The 25244-nt window shown below is 37.4% G+C and overlaps 1 protein-coding gene and 1 long non-coding RNA gene across 2 annotated transcripts; one reads left to right on the top strand and one right to left on the bottom strand.

Moving 5' to 3' along the window:
• The first annotated feature begins 4920 nt into the window (after positions 1–4920).
• LOC121881534 lies at positions 4921–10275 on the top strand. The gene is made up of 2 exons (XR_006091796.1): positions 4921–4958; positions 9285–10275. It is a non-coding gene; the product is annotated as an uncharacterized LOC121881534 (long non-coding RNA).
• On the bottom strand, positions 7511–21101 carry egln3 (egl-9 family hypoxia-inducible factor 3). Its single transcript, XM_042389379.1, has 5 exons — positions 20423–21101; positions 12234–12353; positions 11405–11541; positions 10376–10449; positions 7511–9403 (listed from the first exon to the last, which is right to left on the bottom strand). The coding sequence occupies exons 1-5, from the start codon at positions 20780–20782 to the stop codon at positions 9372–9374; spliced, it is 723 nt and encodes a 240-aa protein (XP_042245313.1). The 5' UTR covers positions 20783–21101; the 3' UTR covers positions 7511–9371.
• Positions 21102–25244: the final 4143 nt, after the last annotated feature.

Genomic DNA, 25244 nt, shown 5'->3' with positions numbered 1-25244 from the left:
CTTATCAGAGGCATTTAATACTTTATTAATGATTCATAATCATGTATAACTGCAGGACTGATGATTTATCAGAGAGTGTGAAACATTTACAGTTATAAATGTTTATAAGTCATTAATATAAAATAATATAAAAGCCTGCAGATATAAATGTCAATAAATTGTCTGCAGCCCTTTCCAGAAGGTAGGTGGTTGAACACTGAAGGTGTCCTAAAGATAGATAAAGCAAATGATATGATGGGATAGAATGGAGGGATTTTTCACAACCTGGCAACCCAAAAGTTATGCTCATTAACAGCTTATCTATTATTTATTAACCATTATTTAAGCTATTAAATAATGCTTGTAAACCCTTTATAAAGGTGCCTTATCAGAAAGTGCTACCCAGAATTTTTTTTACATACTGTGTAGTGTGTCCCTGTGACCTCTGACCTTTGACCTCCCTCCACTGATGGAGGAACTGAAGTTCGTTGTGGCTGCCTGCCGTTGACCTCCCTCTGACTCTCGCTCTGTGAACGTCTCAGCGTTTAATGACTCGTTCCATTAGAGGAGTGAAGTCTTCAGCGGTAATCGACCATCGCGGCACTAACGAACGTCAGACTGAATGTTTATCCTGTCAGTCATCAGACAGGAAGCTCTGAAGGAATGAGCTTTAATGACCTGCTTCACTGAAACACTGAAAACCTCATTTACTCACAAGTACATTTACTCCAGTCCAGTTTTGAGGTACTTGTACTTAACTTGAGTATTTCCATGTGATGCTACTTTCTACATTTCAGAGGGAAATATTGTACTTTCTACTCCACTACATTTATTTGACAGCTTTAGTTACTTTTCAGATGAAGATTTGACACAATGGATAATATAACAAGCTTTTAAAATACAACACATTGTTAAAGATGAAACCAGTGGTTTCCAACCTTTTTGGCTTTTGACGTCTTACAAAAAGCAGTGTGTAGTTGGGGTCACATTTCACATGTCTATGAGTTGTTAACAGCTCCACCAAATAGTGATTTTTCCCTCTAAACTTCTCACATGCTTTCATTTCAATAAATGTTCAAATGATCCAATATTTCAGCAAAAATCAAAGATTAGAGAAAAAGTCCAAAAACTGAAAACAGATTTGTGTATCAGAACTTTGTTTTTTCTTCTTTCCTCTCCCATTAATCATCTCACCACCCCTCAGATTTATCTGCTGACCCTTTGGAGGGGCCCGACCCCTAGGTTGGGAACCACTGGACTAAACTAGCTAACTGTATATAAAGTAGTGTAAACTAGCTCCACCTCCAGCAGCTACAACAGTAACATGCTGCTCTAACACTGATGCTTCACTATTAATAATCTAATGATGTCATATATAATAATATATCAGTCAGAGGGACCAAACCACTACTTTTACTGCAATACTTTAACTACATCAAGCTGTGGCAGAAAGGGGATGGAGCAGTACAGCTCTTTACATCCTGGAAGGACAGGGAAGGGGAGCGGTGCAGGAGGGACAGAGGAGATAAATGAGACACACCTGTGAGTCGGGGGAAGGGGAAAACTGACAATGCAGCCTGGAGGAGAGCTGAGAGGAGTGAAAGGGACAACCCACGTAACCTCTTAAAATTAAAATAGTGAACTACATAAAAAAGACAGTGGAAATAGTAAAAGAAAACCAGCTGGATTTTCCAGGACCACGGTGAACAATCCTGGGCTGAGGGAAAAGTGCTGGGTCCCCGGAGCGTGTCTGGCAGGAAAGTTTGCCTGTCTTCCTGAGGATATGCTTGGAAGCTGACTGGGATTGGAGCTGCAGAAACAGAAGCTAAGTGCTAAGTCTTCTCCTACTCTCTCCTCTTTAAGATCAAAACCACCAGGACGTCTACCAGCTACAGGCTGATGTTATATGACTTTGCACAAAACAGTGACCTTTCTTTGACTGACACTTACAACACATTCCGTGGAACATTTAAAACTTCTACTTTTTTTTTTTTTTTTACGTCTGAGGTTAAAATAAAGGGATGTCTGCTCGGTGCAGGAAACCGCAGCTTCCCCTTTGGCTTCAGGTTCTCTACCGGTCGTCTGTTTCCTAGGAGATTGTTTGTTTGTTTAGTCTGGCTTTAAAGTTCAGATGTAGTTTTAGCGAAAATTGTGCAAGTTCCGCACAAATGGTGTAAGACATTTGATCATGTTTTGACTCATCACCAGTTATAATTCAATCATTTAGTCAGAAGTAGGGTTGAGTGGAGTTTGTCTCGACGTGGTGAAGTGACGCCGTTCAGATGACGTCAGTATGAGGTGACTTGATAGGATGATTTTTGCCTCGTGGATATATAGTAGACTTTACTGCAGGAGACCACCGTTCGCTTCCGGCTTCCAACTCCCAACTGCGAGTGTCACGTTCCCAACTTTTCTTTAAAAACTGTAGTGTCATGGTGTTTACTGTTGCCATGACGACGAAGGTTGCATAAAACTTTAAGGAAGTATAAACACTTTTCAAGTGATCGTTTTAACCAAGACCATGATCTTTCCCTAACCAAGTGGGTTTTGTGTCTAAACTTAACCAGACTTTGAGCACAGCATTGTCGTCATTATTGTTCAACAGTCATCTGTAACGGTTTTGGGAAGCCGTAGTTCGTTACTACGGCCACTAGATGGCGTAAACGTAACTATAGGTCATATTTGCCGGCCTGAGTTTTTGACCTGTACTGTCGTTGTTTATGAAGATGTGTTGTGGTTTTGCTGTGAACATTAATATGTTGTTAGACTGTGTCCCCTCAAAAAACTGTTAAACTGTTCTCTAGTAAATCATATTAACATATATGTGTTTGTGCTCATGAATAAAATGTGACTTTGGCAGTAATTTAGAAATCTTTTTGTATTTTTTTTAAACTTTCTATCTGTCCAGCTCCCCCCTGTGTTTACCTGAGCAGGTGCTACTTTCCATCAGGTTTATCTGTTCATTTATTCCCTTTTTCCTTCACGTTGTTTTGTTGAACTTCTCTGAGTTAATTTTTTCCTTCGTTTCATTAATAATTCTGCCAATAAAGGTCGTATTTCATGCAGTGAGTCTGGTCTTACAGCATGACGTACCTCAACATTTAGGTTTTCAAGTGCCGACCAACTTCTGCTGCCATTCATTCACTTTCTATAGGATACAGTGTTTGCAGTGTTTTGTGTAGATGACGTCAGAGAAGTTATTCTATCAGTAACTATATTAAATATTATGTGTTCATCTTCTCTCAGAGTTCAAACCATCCTGCTGAGGCGTTTTCTCATCAGAGTGGAGCTATAGAGACATCCAGAGGATCAACACCAGAACTGCTGCTGAACAGATGAGTTCAAATCATTTCATCAACACTTAAGTTTATAGTTATAGTTACATGGATTTGGTTTCTATGACTACCAGCTTTATGCATATTATGTTTAGTCAGAAGTTTGTTAAAATATATGAATAATTTCATACATTTGGGAAGTTAAATTGCCTTTTGTGCTAAAGCTCAACAGCATTTATACAGAAAACATGAAGTTAAAGTTACTTTTGCATCAACAGCATTTGGACATATTAATATATACTCCTAATTTTGGTCTCAAAATCTCGAAGAGCAAATGCAAAATGAAAACCGTTGGTAATAAATTATGTGTCAGGACTGAACACTGATATTACAGTAAACCACGATTAACACGAGACAAAGCAATTATAAAATACTGTTTTATCCAATCAAATCATCAGGTGTTATTAAAAAAAAAAAAAAAAAAAGAACAATGAATATTAATATTAGGATTAGTTACATTTCACCATTGGGTAAGAACTTAAATACTGTTTTGTGGTACTTTTTTTATTCCTTTTTCTGCTACTTTATAATTGTACTCCATTACATTTCAGAGGAAAATATTATACTTTACTACATTTATTTGACAGTTATAGTTATTTACTTTTTAATTTAAGATTTTACTATTAAAAATGAGAATTTTTATGTATTACTTTTCATATTTTTACATTTTTTCTGATAAACATGTATGATAACACAGAGTACATGTACTTGTAATGGAGTATCTGTACATTGTAGTATTACTACATTTACTAGAGTAAAGAACTTCTTCAATCACTCTTCTTATCTTTAATGTCAAAGCTACTTGTTGTTCACCTGATAACAGACGTGTAAAAAGCATTAAGTGTGATTAACTCCACTTGTGATTTGCTTTTCCTCGCAGGGTGAAACACTGACGCAGGCTGGAGAACAGAAAATTCCTTCAGGTATGAAACTGATATTTAACTTTTGTAGTCTGTGACGTTATTTTTATGTTAGAAAATTCTCATCATGTCAGATTTTGTACTTTTTTTAAATTTTATTTTCAGGGGTGATGTACGTCAAACAACTTTCATTTGCACTTTCAAGACTTTTAGGAGTATAAATGCTAAAATACGTGGAAAATGAAAAACATACTTTCTATTTTTGTTATACAAGATTATTTTTTGAGCATGAAAGTTAATTCTTGTAGTTTGACAAAATAATCTTAAATCTTAAAACTCACCAACTAGCTTTTTTGGGAGGTTTTAGATCCATCTCACTGTATTTATTTAATCAATCAACTGATTAGCAGATGTTAGCAGTATGTTAGCATGTAGCTACAGCCTCACAGTGCTGCCAGCATGACTGTCTGGTTGAACTTTGGAAAGAGCCAGGAAAGCTGTTTCTTCATGCTAAGCTAGTAGGGATGTGCAGAGAGCCCAGTATTTGTATTTGTATCTGTATTTGTTGAGGCAGCAAAATTATTTGTATTCGAATAAAAGTGGAAAGAGGCCTAAAAATACTGTTTTTTGTTTTTATTACGCTTTTAATTTCAGAAAATTAAAGTGTCAGTTGCTCCAGGAGTGATGTCCAAATAAGGAAATGTGCGTTATGTAGCAGGTGGATGTGACTCCCCTCGTCAGAGGAGAGACACTGAGATAGCGACTATAACCGACCTGCATGCTGGTATTTGACCTTTTTCTTTTTTTTTCTTCCCGTAAACAAATAATTTTCAAAATATTTGTCTGAAACAAATATTCATAAGAAACCCACTATTTGTGTTTTTATTTATTACTTTGCCGAATAACGTATTTGTATTTCGGGCACACCCCTATAAGCTAGGCTAACAATCTGTACTGAACACACAGACATCTAACGGAAAGGAAGCAAATATTTCCCTAAAATATTGATGCTACTCCTTTAAAACATATTTTAAAGAAAAAAATCCACCTTTCGTTTGAACACAAGCACAGGTATGTAGTTTGTTTCATCTCCATCATGAGCTGGAGATGCTTTAAACTTCACCACGAAGCTGATAAACTATATAATTGAACTACTAGGTTACTTTTTTCATGACTTTGATTACAGAAAAATATCACAAATATCAGGATTTATGCACACAACATTTACAAAGTTCATTCTTAAAACAGAAGTTGTGTTTAACACATCTATAAATATGTTTACAGAGCATTCAGAGATGTACAAGAATCTGGTTTTGGGTGAAATGTGTCTCTTCACACGCAGCTCACAGTGCAGTTACACCGACACGTTGTATTTAACACCATCTCAGGTCGTCCCAGTCGGGCTGCAGTGAAGATGACACATCAGTTTTAAAAAAGGCGGTGTAACTTGGCAGCGAGCGTTATTCTTTCAGGACGGTGACTCCAGCTCAATAACGTCTCTGAAGAGCTGTTTGAACGGAGCATCAATTATTCATCACACACACACACACACACACACACACACACACACACAGACAGTCTCCATGACAGCCGCTTCACACGCCGTCGTCAAATCTGCTGCGTCAGTGGAATCTGTCTTCCTCTTTGTCCTTCTCGTTCGGTGGAGGACGGAGCGCGCAGCGAACGCCGGCCGCCATTTTAACTCACAGCAGACAGGAAAGAGTGAAGATGTTTCTCCAAAATGATCCGGTCACAAAGTCGCACTGCAAAGGCTGAAACCTGCAAAACAATCAGACTTTCCAAAACACAGAGACTGTTTTTAGATCTTGTTGAAAGTTCTGAAAAGTCGGACTGTTCCTTTAAAAGAGATGCAATTTGACCTTTTTTTTTTAACTCCATTGGCTGCAGTTACAGGAGCTCCTGCTAATTCCACATCGTGATTATTTGATAATGCTGCATTTTACAGGTCTAATATTTCCTAATTTCCCAGAAAGTGTCCTGGAAACAACTCTGTAATTTGATAGTAATTATAGGTAAAATTCAGTAAACACTGTGTTCACTTTGTACACTTCAAACTGAGTAATTGCAATTAAGTTCTAGCAACACTAAGAGAGACTTTAAGTTGGCTGAACATGCAAAAAATTTGTCAAAATATCCTCAGGATGTAGTTTCCTATCAACCCAGAGTCTTGTGAGGACGTTTGTTTGTTGTGTGCACAAGATGATAAATCAGATGCACAAGATCCATATTTTTTTAATTTTTTAAGATTCGGGAGCAAAACTCGCTTTGCAGAGAGAAAGTGTGAAGATGTTTCTCCAAAATGATCCGGTAACAAAGTCGTACTGCTCAACAACTGTTCTTAGATTTCACAGATTATTGATCTTCTTAAAAATCCTGAAAGTAGAACTATTTGTTTAAAAAGATTCAGTTTGAACCTTTTTTATAGGTTTTATAGGAGAAATATTATCTTTCTGATGAAACAGTAGATATAGTTGGCCAATAATTCAATACTTCAATATCAAATTTCAGTGGAATGATGTGTGATTATTAGACTCTATCGTGTTTGATGATGCTGCATTTTACAGGTTTGTAATTTGCTTCTAATTACAGGTAAAATACTGTTCAGTTGGTAAACTTCAAATTGAGTTATTGTTAACAACAATTACAGAGACTTTTAGTCAGCTGAACATGCAAAAAAAAAAAAGTAAAATTTTCTTCTGCCTCAGAGTCTTCAAAGGGTGGATGTCATGTGCAAAGATCCATATTTTAAATATATTTTCCAGTAATAAATGACTAAATATTTCCTTTAAAGTGAAAAGTTATTTTAAAGTACATTCCTGGAAATATTCTTACAAACTTGATTAACTAAAATCTGTTTCAGAACTTTACAAACTTTAAGAATCTTACTAGAAAATTATTAGAAATACAAACTCATAAAACAGCACATTACCCCGGTTTTTCAATGTGAGTTTTAGTATCAATTTCAAAACTGTTTTTCTTTTTCGATAAGGAATTTAAACATGTTTTGCTACAAAACCTTTATTTTGTTTACACAAAATGTAATACACAGTTAACAACTGTAATAAAAAATGTAGATTCATATCAGGAACTATCTGATATAAGTATAAAATAAACAAGATTATTAACACCAAATCAGTTGATACCAAAAAAACATCAGGGGTTGAATATCCAGACCATAATAATCTGCTCATGTTGTTTTACTGGTTTGTGAAATTCTGTTGTTCAAATTAATGATTCAAAACAATTTGTAAACAATCAAGTTTTTATTTTTACATGTATGATGTAAAGCAGAAACAGAGTGAAACACATCGAACATCAACTTGATTTATTTTATTTTATGTGAATCTTTTTTATATTTTTGACATGTTGTGAAATTCAAAGGTTCACCAGGCAGCTTTTTCTGGAGCTTTCAACCATCGTCTAGAGCTTCAACAATGCATCGATCAACAGGAAATGAGTCAACAACAATATTTGATAATCTAAGTTGTTTTTTAAAGCTGGTTTCAGCTTCTCAAATATGAAGATTTGATACTTTTCTGTGTCATACGAAATAATAAGCAGAGTATCTTTAGGACATTTTATACATAAAATGATTAATCCATTAATTGAGAAAATAATCAGCGAATTAATTGATAATGAAAATAATGATTAGTTGCAGCTCTACCACTGTCTTCTTCAGTAAATGGAGTGATTTGAGTGAGATGTGGTTGAAAGCTCTGACAAAAAAAGCTGGTGTTCAAACTGCTGTTCCCAAGATCAAGAATGACATTTTATCTTACAGCTCCTTTCATTTTATACTAATTTAATGGATATTTTCTGTATAATTTGCAGGTATTTAACAATTTAATTTAGGACGTTTTACACAGGGAGGGAGGGGGTGTAATGTGGTACAAACTGTTAGAAAAAAACTCAAGAAAAGTTGGTTTCCAGCTGAATATTTTTGGGTTTGTATGTTGTTTTCGGAGTTTTCTATATGTAGTTTGATACACCAAACTACATATATTATTATGTATTATTAGATTATTATATTAGATTCTTTCTTAAGTGCATTTCCTCAATACTACCAAATCACATAACCCTTTAAAAGATGTTTTAGAAATTAGGAAAGTAAATGACTCATAAAATAAAGTGTTACATAGAAAATGTTAATTGACACACAAAACTACACACTGAAAAATACGTTTTTTTCAGTTGAGAATCTAATTTATTATAACAACTTCATATGAACCCAAAAATAAACACTTTTTTGACATTTTTCTTATAATTTGTACCAAACTGCACCACACTCTGTAAAATACTCTGAAATTTAAGCGTTAAATACCTGGAAATTACGCGAGTTCCAGCAAATTACAATGAAAGGACTTGTAAAATAATAAAGTTTTACAACATTTTGTGAAGTTTGTGGCAACTTTTGAAATGACTCCACGTCTTATTATTATTATTGTTATTATTTAAACCACTAGTCATTTTCCTAAAACATATTTGCCTCCTCCTCTCTTTCCTGCTTTCTCAGGTTAAGATTTAAGAGCATAATTCTTCTTTTTCGTTAAGTTTTGCAGCCTTTGTTTGTTGAATATGTAGACTTCAGTTACTAGTAAACATTTCTCTGATGCTCCTCGATGATTAAAAACACAAACGTGTGCAGAGAAAAATGTTACGATATGAAAGTTTTCTCTCACACTCGGGTTAGAAATCATCGTGTCTCTTAATTTCTCTCCGTCTGTAAACATTGTCTCTCAGTCTCTTGTTTTGAAGTGAGCTGAAGGCGAAGCATTAAAAGGTGCAGTCCGCCGTTTCCTCCGTCTCAGGAGGGCTTTCAGCAGAAATCATAGAGAGAGAGAGAGAGAGAGAGAGAGAGTATTGCACAAGTAAAGCAGAAAGAGTCCAGAGCAGCTGCCGGTCACCTGAACTCATCATTTGTCAGGTTGCAGCAGCAGCGCTCGCAGCAGTGCAGGCAGGTTGTCTTCTCCAGCCTGGACGCCGGAGCGATGAGGGAACATCAGTTCATCAGATGAAAGTTTGAAAATTCCCTCGAATCCTCCGGAGTCCAGGACAGAGTGACACTTCTTCTTTTTGTCTTTTCTTTCAGCTGACACAGACAGAGGAGCGAGAGTCAGAAGGGATTCCTGCCGTCTTCTCCTGCAGTTAAACACCAGGCGGCGACGTTTTCTCACGTTCAGCTGGTGCTGCTGCCCTGCCGAGAGGAAGCTGCAACACGACAGACATCACGGTGAAAATACAGATAAAAACTATCTCAGATCAATCATGCACTAATGCAAATACTGTATTATAATAAACACTAGAAAGTAAAAATACTTTCAGTACAGTCACAGGAATGTAGAATAATATCAGTATAATTAGAAAAGAACATTAATATAAAACATTAACTCATTTTACATTTATTCAGTTGTATGTTAGTTTATTTGAATTTTACTGTGATTACATTTTTTGCTTCCTAATGTATTTACATAAGCTAATATTATTTTTTACAGTATGAAATTAAGTTTTAATTTTTCAATCTCAGTTTTTAAGCCAATGTGCCAATTTTAAAGCAGTTCTTTATATATCTCTTGGGTTTCCCCCTCTGGGATCAATAAAGTTTTATCTTATTTATTTTAGTTTTGCCTCATTTATCTTGTTACCTCCTTGTGTCAAATTATCAAGACTAGAGCTGCAACTAACAGTTATTTTCATTATTGATTAAACTGATGATATTCATCATTTTCTCTATTCAAGATAACGTCCAAAACCTCAAGATATTCAGTTTAATATCATGTAAGAAAAGCATCAAATCCTCATATTGAGAAACTAATATTTGGATTTTTTTCTTAAAGTGACTAAGACGATTATTCGATTATCAGAATATCTGATGATTAATTAATTAATTGACTTATCTTTGCAGTTCCTCTCAACACTGTCTTAGTATCGTAGGAGAATCTAAAACTGTGTCCGTTACTTTCTGACATCAAATTAGTCTGAAGAACTGCTGCTGTCACAGTTTTATATCGGACTGTTTTGTTGTTTTTTGGCAGATTGTAATTACTTACAGGCTGAAATAAATTCCAATACTGTTGATTAAACTGAGTGTGTTTTTTCATATGTAGGAGTAACATTAGCTGTTGAGAAGGTGACAACTAAGAGGATCCAAATAAAGGATTATAACTGTGTGTGTGTGTTTACCTGTCCGGTCTCTGAAGCGTCTCTTGGCCTCGGCTCTCTCCTCAGAGTCAAAATACCAAACTGTGATGGCGTACCTGAAAACACAGACAGATCCGGATATTAATATTTACAATGTTTTCATTTGAAGTTCAGTTTAGTTGTTTTTATATAACTACATGTAAAAGGTTTTATATCTGAGGTTGTTTATTCTGGAAACTTCAGCTCTTCAACGTGTCGGAACGATAGAAACATAAAGTCTTGTGTTTTTCTCTGGAGAACATTTCCTCATTCTCACCAGCAGGTGGCAGCAGAGATCTGCAGCTGAAAACCATCAGCTCTGAATGAAAACATTTATTTTGATTTACTTCTGTATGAAGTAGATAAATAGTTTTAAAAAATAGCAGCATAATTAAACTGTTTATTACAGGTGTTTCTGTGCTTTAAAGCACAATTTGATATTTATTTGATCATAAATCTAAAGATGCAGAACTGACCATAATTAAAAGTATCAGCCTGTTTAGCTGCTGTATTTACACACATTATTAATCATAAGATTTGATAGTTTTCAGTCAGTTTGTGGTTTGATTTTTGGCAGCATATGAAGATTTTGATTTAAAATACAGTTTGTTTTTTTTAATTGTTCTGCTTTAATTTAATTAGTATTTTGTTTCCCAGATGTAAATGTTGCATCATTTACTAAAATATTTAGCAACAGATTTCAGATCTTTGTTGCAAAACTGAGACAAACTGATAAAATAAGACGTCCTGGTTCAGTTTATAAGTTTCAGTATTGATTCAGGTCAACATGAATTATATCGTTCAATACACAGAAAATATGCTGAAGAACTTTTGAAAAGTTAATGTGTGTGTTATCAATCAAATCAATAAATCCTCATGAAAGACTAAAAAAAAATGAGACAGAAAAGAAAGAAAATACAGACATGAAGAGACAAACTTTCCTTCCTTCAAGCACGTTACTGACATCAGCTGTCAGTCGTCAGTGTCACTGAATCATTCGTTAATTGATTGATTGATTGGTTGGTTGGTTACCTGGTGGAGTAGGAGGGCTGCACCTCGTGCGGGTTCCTGCGGTCGGACCAGAAGAAGAGCAGCCTGTCGAACAGCGGCTTGATGTCGGCGACGTAGGATTTCCCTTCTGGAAAGATCCTGAGGATGCCGCCGTGCTCCTGAAACGGCGAGAGAAACGCAATCAGCTGTTTGTGACATCAGAGGCTTTTTTACTGTTACTCTTGTACCCTCGCTTTAATCTGGTTCCCTTGAGATCTTGACTTCCTGTTGTCATTTTCTCAAGACTAACGATAATTTTCATTATCAGTTAATATGCTGATTATTTACTTGATTAATTGATTAACAGTTTGGTCTATAAAATGTCAGAAAATAGTGAAAAATGCTCGTTATAATTCAAGTTCACATCTTCAAATATCAACAATCCAAAACCCCACAATATTTAGTTTATTTATAATAATATTTATTATTATGTTTGCTTAAAAAGTGTCTGTAATGATTATTTGATTATCAAAACAGTTGCTGATTAGTGTTCTGCCGACTGACTAATCAATTAAATCGACTAATAGTTGCAGATCTACTGAAGACTTCACGAGTTAATTGAATGTTTAACAAAATCGAATCAGTCCTGATATTATCAAGTCACAGCGGGTCAAACTTTTCATATCTGCATATATCATCACAAAGAGATCAATATCATAAACGTTATTATTTCCTCGTCAGGCAGGAAGTCTCATAATCTGATCAATAATTACGGGTCACTTTGATCTCTCTCTGATGTGTGTTTTTTTTATTAAATTGATAGATATCAAAACAGAGAAGTCTGTTTCTGAGCAGAGGTCCCTGAACGCACCTTGGCGTTCCAGTTCTTGTTGAGGTAGTAGATGCAGGTGATGCAGCGTCCGTCGGAGTTCGGGTTGTCCACGTGTTTGACGTAACCGGCCCCGTTTCCCGGGTAACACGCCACCATGGCCTACAGACACAAGAACACACAGAGAAACACGTCATCAATATGCTGTAACACTAACACAGCTTATTTACATAAACATATCACACATATCTGGAAACTGATCAACATTTTCTTTGACGTTTTACAGATCAAACAACTAATCAATTAATCAGGAAAATAATCACTAGTTGGAGCTCTGGTCTGTAGCAACTGGCATCAAATGTTTATTTATATTTTATTTATTTTTATTAATTATTGATCCCATAATTTCTCATTTAAATCTGTGTTAAATTCTGCTGCTTTATTTTCTGGATTTAGACACATTTAACATGTAAGAACTTTGGCTTTTATTTTGTTAAATGAAAAAGGAATTTATAGAAAAAACATGTTCATATTTCTCAAAGTAAGATATTTAAAAAAAAACAAAAAATCAGGTATTGTATTGACTCTCATATTTAAGGCTACAACTAATTATCATTTTCATTATCCATTAATCTGTTGATTATTTTCTCAATTAATCAATTAGTTGTTTGGTCCATAAAATGTTGATCACTGTTTCCTCAAACAGACTAAATAAAGCAGAAAATATTTATATTGAAGAAGCTGGAATCAAAAAATTTGGACATTTTTTTCTTTAAAAAATGACTCCAAATGATTAACAGATTACCAAAATAGTCGGCGATTCATTTAATAGTCGGCAACTAATCAATTAATTGACTAATCGTTGCAGCTCAACTCATATCGAACACTCACAATGTTACCTAGACTCTCTGTTTCAATGTGCTGCAGAAAATAATAATAATAATAATAATAATAATAATAATGTGCGTCATTTAGTGTGAAAGAAGAAGAAAATGTTGTGACCATGATGTGACTGTGACACAATTTTCTTGTAAAACCTCCAAAAGTCTTCAAGATAAAAACAGATGTGAAGATCAGTCATGTTGACAGATGTGATGACAGAAACTTCCTCCGCATGTCTGCGTGTGTGTGTGTGTGTGTGTGTGTGTGCATGTGTGCGTGTGTGTGTGTTTATTGGCTAATATTTCTTGTGCACATTGGGGTGTTTTTTGTGGTTTTGTGCCTACGGCTTCAGTCGCACGTACACAAATTGCATGAAGTGTGTTCATGTTTGTGTGCCTGCCTCTGTGTGTGTGTGTGTGTGTGTGTGTGTGTGTGTGTGTGTGTGTGTGTGTGTGTGTGTGTGTGTGTGTGTGTGTGTGTGTGGAAGGGTTGAGTGTGTGTGTGTGGAAGGGTTGGGTGTGTGTGTGTGGAAGGGTTGGGTGTACGTGCAGCCAGTCAGTACTGGGAGGAAACAGTTTCAACCAAACTTGTGGTTTCAGCAGTGATAAGAGCAGCCGAAGCCTTAATGTCTCTGCAGAGTCGCTCAGCGGTCGGTTTAAAAGCTGCACTCATCAATATTTTTATGCGGCTGATCAAATTACTGATCACTCTGCCGTTGCAGCCCACATTGTGGTCAGAGGAGGGATTTCATCTGTAGTGATAATTAAATGAAAAAGTTTAAGAGGCTCAAGCTTTACTGTTGAACTGTGTGACGTTACTGTGAATGAAACTCGGCATGTACGTTCAAGACGTTCAGAAATATATAAAAACACCTAATAAACAACGTTGCTTCTGTTCTTCTTCTGCGTATGGATTCAACAAGCGGAAACAGGCACATATTGAACGGACGCGACAGTTCATCCGCTTGTAGTCTCCAGATATTCTGGGCACAACTCTCTCTAGGTTCCCAACAGGCACTGCACTAGTTTTTGTTTTTTTAAATGATAATTTTCTGGATTTTTTAATTATTATTTTTTTAAACATCATTTTTTTTTTTTACCAGTTCTGTGATGTTCAAAACAATCCAAAAAACGAGGCTGTATTTTTCTAAATATTAACAAATGACTTCTTGTAAATGTATTAAAAAATTCAGACATCCAAAAAAAAAAAAAAAAACAGGAGAAAAAATGTGCCAAAAACGTTAAGTTTAAAAATCTAAAGTCTTATTTGTCCTGAAACTTCATCCCATTAATAAACTTAACGAGCACTGGCATGAAAACAAAGACAGAACGTCATTTTAACGCAGACGTGAGGTTAAAACAACAAAATAAATCATACGGAGTATTAATTTCTGTCTTTGGGAATGATGGAGACGTTTTCCAAAACAGGACGACGGGAGGGGGAGGGTGGGTGGGGGGGGGGTGTTCCCCGCGCCCCCTCCCCTGCGGCGCTGCTGCGACCTTTTGACCCGAGCAGGAAGCGGCTGATAAGCTGAGAGCAGCAGACGATTATCAGACATGAGACTCTGTGTCAAAGTCAACAAAGTCAACAAACTGTGGATTTCCTTCCAGGAAAAACAAAGAGCAGCCGGCAACAAACAGCTGATCCCCTCCATTGCTAACATACACACACACACACACAAACACACACAAACGACCCCTGTGAGGTTACTATTGTTCATTTCACTGGCAGACACACTACTGAACACGTTTCAGGGCTGCAATTAACCTTTATTTTCATTATCGATTCATCTGTTGATGATTTCCTCGATTACTCCATGAGTCATTTGGGCCAAAAATATCAGAACAGTGGAAAATGTTGTTTTTAACCTTCAGAAGCGTCAAAATTCAAGAGTTGTGAGTGAAAATGTTGAATAAAAAAATCTACCAAAATAATGCAAAACCACAAATATGCTGGAAGTAATGACCTTTACATGTTTATCCAAACAGCTGTAAATGTTATGATCATATTAAAAAGATTAATGTTGATATTGTTCATGCTTAACTTTTATACAAAGAGCTTTTGCGCCTTTTAATTGATCTAAATTTTAACTAATTTTACAGAGGAATGTCGACTGTAAAATATGTCAAATTGTGAGTTTTTAAATAAACTTTTTGCTGACAGAGTTCACCACCTTCAGAAGCTCAAAATTAAAAAGGTTGTGAGTTAAAACGTTGAATAAAGATCAATTAAAAGGTGCAAAAGCTCTTTGTATAAAAGTTAAACATGAATAATATCAACATTAACTTTTCTTAATATGATCATAACATTTACAGCTGTTCAGATAAACGTATGTAAAGGTCATTACTTTCAGCGTATTTGTGGTTTCTGCATTATTTACAGAAGAATTTCGACTGTAAAATATGTAAAAAAAAAAAGACACACAATATGTCCCAACACAGACCAGTAAAGCTTTAAGTTAATATGTGTTTTTCTTTACTTATCATTTTTTCTCTATTTAATTTATTATTATTATTATTTCTTTTTAGATTTTGGGATAAATTGGGATAATAAAGAGCAATTGCATGGTGTTTGCTGAATTGCTAATATTTTGTCCACTCCATTAACATACATGAATGGAACAAAATATTAGAATATACCCACGACGACATTTCTGACAACGTCACCAAAAACTGAAAATGTAGAAGTTTCGTAAAAGTAGAATTTATGGCATTTATGGCATTACATTAGACTGCACAGGTGTTCCTAATAAAGTGCTCGATGAGTGTAAATACAGCGGCATTTTGTTCTAACTTAACTTTTTATACGAGTGGTGTCTTATTTGATAAATTAACTACAATATATTATAAATTGTGTTCACTTTTTTGTAGAGCTACGATCGAAGAGCATCAGGGAAGATTAACCTTTGTTAGAAAATATGTTTTTTATTGTAAATGAAACGATGAAGAAAATGTAAAATAAAAACGACAACACTGATCTACAACAAACTGAAGCGTCTTTTACATCACTCTGACGTCAATGTGGCCACCTGATGTCAATCATCACGCGCACAGTACTGTGACAGTGACTCAGCGACAACAGGTTTATGACTTCACTGATGTCAGCGTCGTCGTCTCCTCTTCTCAAAGCTTTCATCGTGAAACCTGCAGCGACTCTTCTCGTGAAACAAGAAAGCGTGCGAGGAGCTCTACACCCGCTGCACGCTCCATACAAATATCTCACATCCCATCCGCTTCCTTTTCTTTATGATTATCGACACACGTAATACAGGAAGGTCACAGTGTCGATTAACCCTCATCAAAGCAGACGGGTCCCTGAACGCAACATCAACAAAACACCACCGCTTTCATTGACTGCAGCATTCAACACCTGTTTTCACACATATCGCGTGCAACCTTTGCTTTTTCTTGCCCTTAATGGTGAGGAGGAGGGTCGGGGAGGAAGTCAAGCACCTCGTCACCGTGCGTGCAACAGAGATGAAGGTAGCGTCGGGTCTCCTTGCTGATAAAGAGAAGCTGACCTGCCCCCCAAAAACTGCAGGAGGCCTGAACTGAGGGGAAGCGGGGAAATCACGCAAGTTTGTTTACACGCCGTCGCTGAGGCACGTACACACACACACACACACACACACACACATCATCATCATGGAGCTGAAAATACATGGAGAAACACTGGAGGGCTGGACAGGGAGGAAATGAAATACACTACAGAGGGAGAAAAAAAAGAAAAGAAAGGATTCAAAACAGAACGCCTCTGAGAGCTGTTTTGAATTCGGCGTTATCTTATCTTTCTAATAGAGAAGAGGAGGGAGGGAGGGAGAGAGGGATTGTGGGAGTGTGAGGAGGTCTGTTCAGTTGTTTGGCAGCGTTCCAGCTTGCTGACTGTTTAATGACAGAGCTACGTGTGGAGCGTGAGGCTGCAGTCTGGATCCACTACAACAGCCAGGACTCGTCTGGTCTCATCCACCTGAGACAGCGAGCGAAGCATCGCGACTAAAACTGAGGTGATGCTGCAGATTTTCTATGTTTTTCTTCTTGTCAACAAATCTCATGTTTCCAACAATAAACTGATCTACTAACAAGTATTGTGTGTGTGTGTATAAAAGCCTGATATTAAAAACACGTCAGTGAGTCTCACCGCTGCACTGGGTGACATGTTCCTTCATCATGAAGAGTTTGGTCACGTTAGTTTGTTTAGAAACGGCTTCAAAGACTAATAACAGCATCACGTTTTCAGTCTCCGGAGAGTAGTTCTGTTTAAGGAAGACACTACTGAGCATGTGCAGGAACGTAGCTTTGTTTACAGCTTCACCAGCTTGTTGTGTTACGGATCACAACATCTGGACTTTGTACTAAAAATTGTAAATATAGTATAAATGTTGCCTCATCCTTTAAGGCGGATATCAACATAAATATTTGATAATATTCATGATGAGGTCATTATGTTGCTCAAGTTTATGAAAACATATGAAACAAAAAAAACTTTCAAAACAAAAGCTTCTTATCCTGCTGATCTTTATAATGTTTATTTTCCTGCAGCGTCTCCAGATATGTGTGTGTGTGTGTGTGTGTGTGTGTGTGTGTGTGTGTGTGTGTGTCCCATTGTAGCTGGGTTGACCTGTTTTCTTAAGAAGTTTCATCTGATAACACACACACAGGCAGACACATGTGATAAGGGCTTACTGTATACTGCAGCACGTGAAGACGGGGCGGACATGCAGGGAATGTATGTGTGTGTGTGTGTGTGTGTGTGTGTGTGTGTGGGAAGCAGAGACACTGTAAATCAGTGGCTGTGTGTACGTGTGTGTGTGTTCGAGGAGGAGTGAGGGAGTGAATAATTGAATAAGTGGCTGAGTGTGTACGTGAGAATGTCCACTTGTACGTCTGCGTGCCTTCATGAGCACTTACACACCAACAACAGGTGTGTGTGTGTTTGTTGTGTGTGTGTGTGTGTGTGTGTGTGTGTGTGTGTGTGTGTGTGTGTGTGTGTGTGTGTGTGTGTGTTTCATCATATGTTCTCAGTGTTACTGTTGCCAAAACTAGGTTTCGTTTGGAGTCATTCTCTGATTCAGCTTCTTCAATGTGAATATTTTCTGTTTTTTTTAGTCTCTGACAGTAAACTGAACATCTGTTGGTCAAGACAAAACAAGACGTGAGGACGTCATCTTGGGAAACACTGATCGACTTTTTTCCCCATTTTTCTGACATTTTATAGACAAAACAACGAACCGATTAATTGGAAGGTTTCCAGCTTCTCATATGTGATGATTTGCTGTTTTTCTTTATCATATATGACAGTGACATTAATATCTTTGGACTCAGACAAAACAACTGAAGAACATCAATTACTGCATTTTGTTCTCTATTCTTTAACAAGTAGGACCAAAACAAAAACCACATTAAAAATGTATATTTGACGAGGGCTTATCGATTAAACTGCACGTTATTTACTTCATTAACTTCATTAATCGTTTCGACAGTTTCCCAACGTGACGTCTTCAAAATGTTTTGTTCGTCTAACGATCCAAAACAAAGATATTCACTTTATGGTGACAGAAAACAGAGAAAAACAGAAAATCGGAGACGCAGGAGACATGACAGACTTTTGGGGAATTTTCGCGTGAAAAACGGCGGCAACGATGAATCGATTATGAAAACAGTTGCAGATTAATTGTCTGTTGATCAACTAACTGATTCTTCAACTAATCGTTGCAGATCTATATTTGACTAAAACATCAAATCGTCACGTTCGCATCTTCGCCGGTTAAACGCGGCTCTGCTCTCCGATGTGGCGATGGACGCCTGCGTGTCTGATATTGTTTTTCTTTGTAGTCTGAAAGATATTTTGCTACACGGTGACACATGAAGTTGTCACTGTAACAACAAGAGTAGGAAAAAACAAGAGCTGCAACCATAACGCGACTCACAGAAAATTAACCTGCAACAATTTTGACGATCGATTAATCGTTTTAGTCAAAAATTCCCAAAAACGCGGCGCTTCACAAACGAGAAGACATCTTTGTTTCAGTAGATCAAATATTCTTCAGGATGCAGACACACAGGTGCAGACATTTTAAACATCTCGGTTTAATTCTGGCGGGTTTTTTTCCCGGGAAAAAAGGAGGCAGATTTTAGCGAGCGTTTACAGGAAATACCCGGATGTACTTTCTCGTTATTCAACCCCTGATCAACACGCCAAAAAACACGTCTGTCTGGTTGATTAATAGACACGTAGCAGCAGCAGCAGCAGCAGCAGCAGCACGGGGAACCCAGAGGACCTGAACCGGTCCAGTAAACTTCCTGTCCTTCCTGGAGCGTGCTCTGGTTTCTGAAGCCTTGGCTCCAGGCCCAGAGGGGGGGTCGCTGGAACGCCGCCAGAGGGCCGACACATTATAGAGGAAAGACAAACATGTAGGGACTCTCCAATGACGCCTCGGTCATGTGAAAATATTTCAAAACCCAAATGAAGAAAAGTATTGATGGTCAATGTGGTTTTGTGATTAAAACTGTTACTAAAGGTGGAGTTTGGGGGGTTTTTGTGCATAATTATGTTTATGTTTGGGGCCTTTAAGAGTTTGAGGAGGTTCTGAGTAAGTTTTAATGATCTGTGATGATGAAACAAGCTCTTTAAAAGACAAACATTAAAAGGACGAGTTCAAGTCTGTCTTAAAACAACAGTCAGGTGTTCATATGAACAGTGAAAGAGGTTTTCCTGGCTGTAATCATTCTTCCTGTTCATACTGGAAGTGATGGAGGCCAAAATCCTTTTTAGCATCAAATTCCCTCTTTGTGTGTCTCTACGAACACGTCACCTTCAACTATGTAAAGTCTAGATTCATGCTGGAAGCCATGAAGTTGCACAACTTTTATAATATTTGATAATTTTATGTTTGTCTTTGATTGTTTCCTTGAATATTGTTGCTTTGAGATTTCTGTGATTATTTATTGTTTTTCCTCTGATGTCATCCGTTTGTTTCAGCTGTAAGAAGTTATCATTTCATTGTCTTATGTAAACGAATAAACTTTAAGCCACCAAGAAGAGATCGTGTCTAATTTAGATTATCTGTAGTAAAAAAAAAAAACGAATAAAATGATAAATTCAAACTTTTCTACTTTCGCACCCCATGAACAGATGTTTACAGTGTGAGTGAATATTCAGATTATACACTTTGTATATAACAATAATTATAAAATAAACGGAGAAACAAAGTTTACAAAACACATTTACGCACAGTTTTACGCACGCTGAATGCGCGTGTGTTTTGTTAACTTTGTTTCTTCTTTGCTTCTTTTATAATTTCATTAAAATTTCGATTTCCAGACTTGAGCTTGAACCAGACGGTCTCTTACCTTCGACCTCTCCCGGATCGCCTTGTTCCCCAGCCGGCTGGAGCACACGGAGATCAGTTTATCGATCAGGTTGAGCAGGAAGCTGATCGCCTCGCAGCCGCGCTCCGTCCCGCTCACCCAGGCGATCTGGTCCCCGCGGATGCTCCTCCGGCGGATGCCAGGGACGGAGCCGGCCAGCCGGCCGTCCTGCAGCGCTCCGGACCGGTGCATCTCCTTCACCTGGTCCAGCACGGCGTCCCCGGCCAACTCCCCGAGAAGACCGTCTACATGGCAGAAACCGTGCGCCAGCAGCGCCGGGACGACCCGCTCCAGCGCCAAACGCTCTAAATCCGAGTCGGATACGTGCTCGATAAAAGGCATCTTAACGTCTGAGGCAATTTTGGAGCAAATATAGATTTAAACTGTGAGATTGTCAGGAGTTAAAAGTTCTTAGGCAACAATTGAAATGTTTTATATGTCAAGACGTTTGACAGTCGAACTCAGTCCAGCTGAAACGTTGACTGAACGCCTCCGGACTGAGTCTGCGTGTCTCAGCTGATGGTAACACCGGGCTCTTATTGAGGCTGAAACACCGTCAATTAGCACGTGGTCAATAGGGTCACTTCCGGTTGTAGGTTTCCAAATCAAAGCTTTACTTGCTGAGAGAAGTCTGGCTGTTTCCACTGCACGTTTTTACTCAGTATGCGTTTTAGCCAAACACACTGTCTTATACTGAGGCATCATTTACTGCTGCAAGTGAACTGTAAATATTTATTATGTTGGATATATTGTAAGTTGTGTTTTAATAACAACAGATGAATATTTACCTCACAACTTCTACTGTTCTCTGCTAAATTAACATTATAATAAAAACAACAACAACAACAACATATAGTCAACCAGGAGTTGTGAAAGACTTTAATTCTTTGTAATAATCCAAAAACAGCTTGTATGACTGTGTCATCGGTTTCTCATGAGGAAGTAAAAGTGCTGCAAGACTCTGGTGTCACAATACATGATGTTTTACTTTTAAACTATTTGTCATGTTCTCAGGAGTTTTTAAAGAAGTGGCTTCATCTATTTTGTGAACACTGAAACTGATGATAAAGAAAATATAATCAACTACTTTTTTTATTTAAAAAAAATAAAAAATGCTTCCAGCTCATCAAGTGTGAAAACTTTTGGATTTTCTGTTTTTAACTGTAAACATAATTCATTTGGGTTTTGGACTTTTGGTCTGAGGGATATTTCTCTTTATTCTATGACATTAATAAACACATTTAAAACGGTTTATTGAAACACTTCTTAAAAAATGATTTAATGATGAAAATATCTGGTAATAGCCAGCAGAAGAAAGTAACTAAGTACATTTACTCAAGTACTGTACTTAAGTGTAATTTTGAGGTATTTGTATTTTACTTGAGTATTTCTATGTGATACTACTTTATACATTTATGCACTTTAGATACTTTGGGCAGATTAATAGTGATGTTACTGCATCATATTATATAAGTAATAGTAGTGTGTTTTTAATAATTATAATAATAATTCACTTTATTTATATAGCACATTTCACACATTAACACAGCTCAAAGTGTATAACAAATGTTTAAAAAGAAAAACAGTTAATTAAAATATATTATTTTATGTCAAATCTTCATCTGAAATGTAACTAAAACTGTCATATAAGTGTAGTGGAGTGGAAGTGTAAAATAGCAGAAAATGGAAATACTCAAATAAAGTATAAGTACTTCAAAATTGTACTTAGTTGGAGGGTGAAAAGTTTATTTTGAAAGCCCATTCCCCCTCTTCCTGTCATATTGCTGTTATCATGCTGACTGAAAGTGACCTACTGGAGGGAAAGTGTGAGACGTGCTGAATGTGATGTTCACCATGGGAGGAGGGAGGACTCACACTAACCCAGTTTCTGTTTTGTTTTAAGCAACATATACACTCAGTATTATGCTGATATCAACAGTTTATCTTCATTTGTTGGGAAATATTTCAGAAAATTACCACGAGAGGCTAAAATAACCTTTAATATAACTTTAATCAGCAGAACATGAACATTGGTCACATGTCTGATGTCCACTTCTTTATTAATAATCTGTAGATAAAATCAAATAAGCAGAAGTGGCTGCACTCTGCTACGTGCCCGCGCGCTGGGCGTGCCCGCCGCCATTGAGGACTCCACGAGCCGCATGTAGTCCTCGCGCCCCCCTCACCCCCCTCCCCTTCATCCGCGAGGAAGTAAACAGTAAACGTGAATTTGACCACGCGCCGGGAAAAGACTGAAAGCAGCTGATAAGAGCTGGTACACCATACAGGATAATAACAGTAATAATGATAATGATAATTATAATAATAATAATAATAATAATAATAATGTCTGCAGCCCGTATTTCCCCATACAATTCTCAAAAAAATGGTAGAAAACATTCCGAATATTCACATTTAATTTATTTATTTCAATTGTTATTCCATAAATTTGACCTTCATTAAATGATCTAGATATGGTTTCAAACACTTCAACACTGAGAAAAGCAGATTAACATTATATTGCTCATCGGGTGTGCAAGTGCAGTATTGCACATAAGTGATAAATAAGTCTATAAATATGTGACAAATACATCTGTTAAAAATATAAATATTGCCTAAAAGGGAAGGGTGTGTGTGTGTGTGTGTGTGTGTGTGTGTGTGTGTGTGTGTGTGTGTGTGTTTGTGTGTTATGCATGTTTGAAGAGTCCCAGAGTTCAACAGCAGTTTGTCTCTGAGCCTACTGGGTCACGTTTTCACCACTTTGTGCAGCAGTTTTGTTTTCCAGCAGTGAAAAAGCCCTGAAGCTAATAACATGTTTACGTTCTTCAGTCATTCGTGGAAAAACTGTTCCCAGGAATGTTGGTACTGATTTTGACAGTTGGAGACAAATGTAATTGAGAAGTGAGAACATTGTTAGTGCTTTATTTTAAGAGTTATTTTAAGGTTTTCAGAATTTAGTCTGTTTTGTTTTAAGATATTAATTCCTAAAATGAGTCAATTTAAAGACAGATATTCTGAATTTTACCTTATTTAAAGATGGAATCTTATAATAAGGTGAAATCTGCAACCAAGTCCAGTTGCCCTCGATTCAACCCTGCTCGGATAACCGTGACCTGGATTCCTGAGAATCTTCACAGACATCTTATTAAACATATTTAGATGAACAACCTCAGAATGATATAGTATGGAGTATGAAAGGAAAGCCAGGAAAATTGCAGACTACAGAAGCCAGCTGCGGTTTAACATGAGATGCCGACAACACAGACTAATACCAAAGAAGGCACAGAACCAGCTACTGATAGACAGAGTGAGTCCAGTTCACTGCTAAAGCTTTGAATAAAAGAGGAGGACGGCTTACTCCAGAAACTGAAAACACATCTGCCAAATGCAGTCTTGGAAAACTGATTTTTTTGAGAAGGCACAACTATCTCAACACGCCAAAAGCAATGAGAGACACACAAGGAAATTCCAAAACCTACAATCACGAGCCAGTAACAGCAGGTAAGCAGAAGACTTTACCACTGGATGAAGAGCCTGTCAGACAGAGCAAGATGTCCTAGTCACACACCACGGTATTTACCTATAGTTGACCTCACCACAGCCACAGAATCAGCCATGAGGAAAAAACAACTTAACGGGAATGGAGGCAGAACAGCTCAGGTTGAAAGTATCGGTGACCTTTTCCAATGCAAAGGCACCACCTTCCAACCTCACGAGCCAGGAAAATCCTACCGGCTGATAAAGGAAGATGCACAGCGGACTACCATGCCAGGGTCACTACACTATACTCTGTGATCCCACCAGTGGATACAAGAAAAAGGCCACAGAGTGTTTCCAACAGCTACAGAAGGAGAAAACCATCAATCGTGAACAATATCATCTTATACCCTGGAGGAGACGTCCCATGTATGTATGGGCTCCCCAAGATTCACAAAGAAGAAAAACGCCCCTCATCAACTCAGTTACTTACAACATTGCTAGACATATATCTACCATGTTAGCCCCTTTGGTTGGTAACACTTCTCACCATATTCAAAACTCCTTTGTGAACAAGGGTTTAGGACTGAAACTGGACCCAGATGAAACTATGGTGTCCTGATGATGTGACCTCATTGTTAACACGCATCTCAACTATGGAAGCGGTGGAAACCATAAGGAAACCACTGCTACATGAAAAAACACCCTGAACAATAGAAGCAACCTTGGCCCAGTCCAGATTTGTGAACTGCTGGACCTGAACACTTCTTCCAGTACAACAGGTGTTTTACAGACAAAGGCATTGCTGTGCCGTGGTTTCACCAGTATCTCCCATTGTGGATAACCTTCACCTTCAGAGGAACAACACTGAGTCACTGGTTTAGATATGTGGACGACACATGGGTCACAATTACAACCCGGGAAGTGCACAGAACACATTAACTCAGTGGACAATAACATGAAGTTCACATGAGAGAACAACAGGAACAACAGCTTGGCCTATTTGGACTGTGCCGTACACATTGGAGTATAAAGGAAACACATAGACCAATACTTACTCTAGGAGTTATCAGCACCACTGAGCTGATAATGTACCAACAGGTGGCCCAAGAGAAGGAGCACAAACACCTGAAGGATGTCCACTTAAAGCCTGTAGATACCCCAACTGGAGTGACAACATCATCATTCCATACGTGTCTTTTCAACAAACACCACATCCGTGTGTTTTTCAAATCCAGCAACACACTAAGACAGAAACTGGTCCATCTGAAAAACCACACACCCAGTGAGGAATACACAGACTTGTATATCAGGGGGACTAAACAAC

Source organism: Thunnus maccoyii, chromosome 16 (genome assembly GCF_910596095.1).
Source record: "Thunnus maccoyii chromosome 16, fThuMac1.1, whole genome shotgun sequence".
Classification (NCBI taxonomy): Eukaryota; Metazoa; Chordata; class Actinopteri; order Scombriformes; family Scombridae; genus Thunnus; species Thunnus maccoyii.
The sequence above is the reverse complement of the archived record's forward strand: the minus strand, read 5'-3'. Positions and strand labels throughout refer to the sequence as shown.

Excerpts from the sequence above, each read along its gene's own strand:
- egln3 (XM_042389379.1), bottom strand. The coding sequence starts at position 20,782 with ATGCCTTTTATCGAGCACGTATCCGACTCGGATTTAGAGCGTTTGGCG. Across the intron at positions 10,450-11,404 it reads CAGCCCTCCTACTCCACCAG|GTACGCCATCACAGTTTGGT; the intron begins GTAACCAACCAA and ends CTGTGTTTTCAG. Across the intron at positions 9,404-10,375 it reads ACGCTTCAGAGACCGGACAG|CTTCCTCTCGGCAGGGCAGC; the intron begins GTAAACACACAC and ends GTCGTGTTGCAG.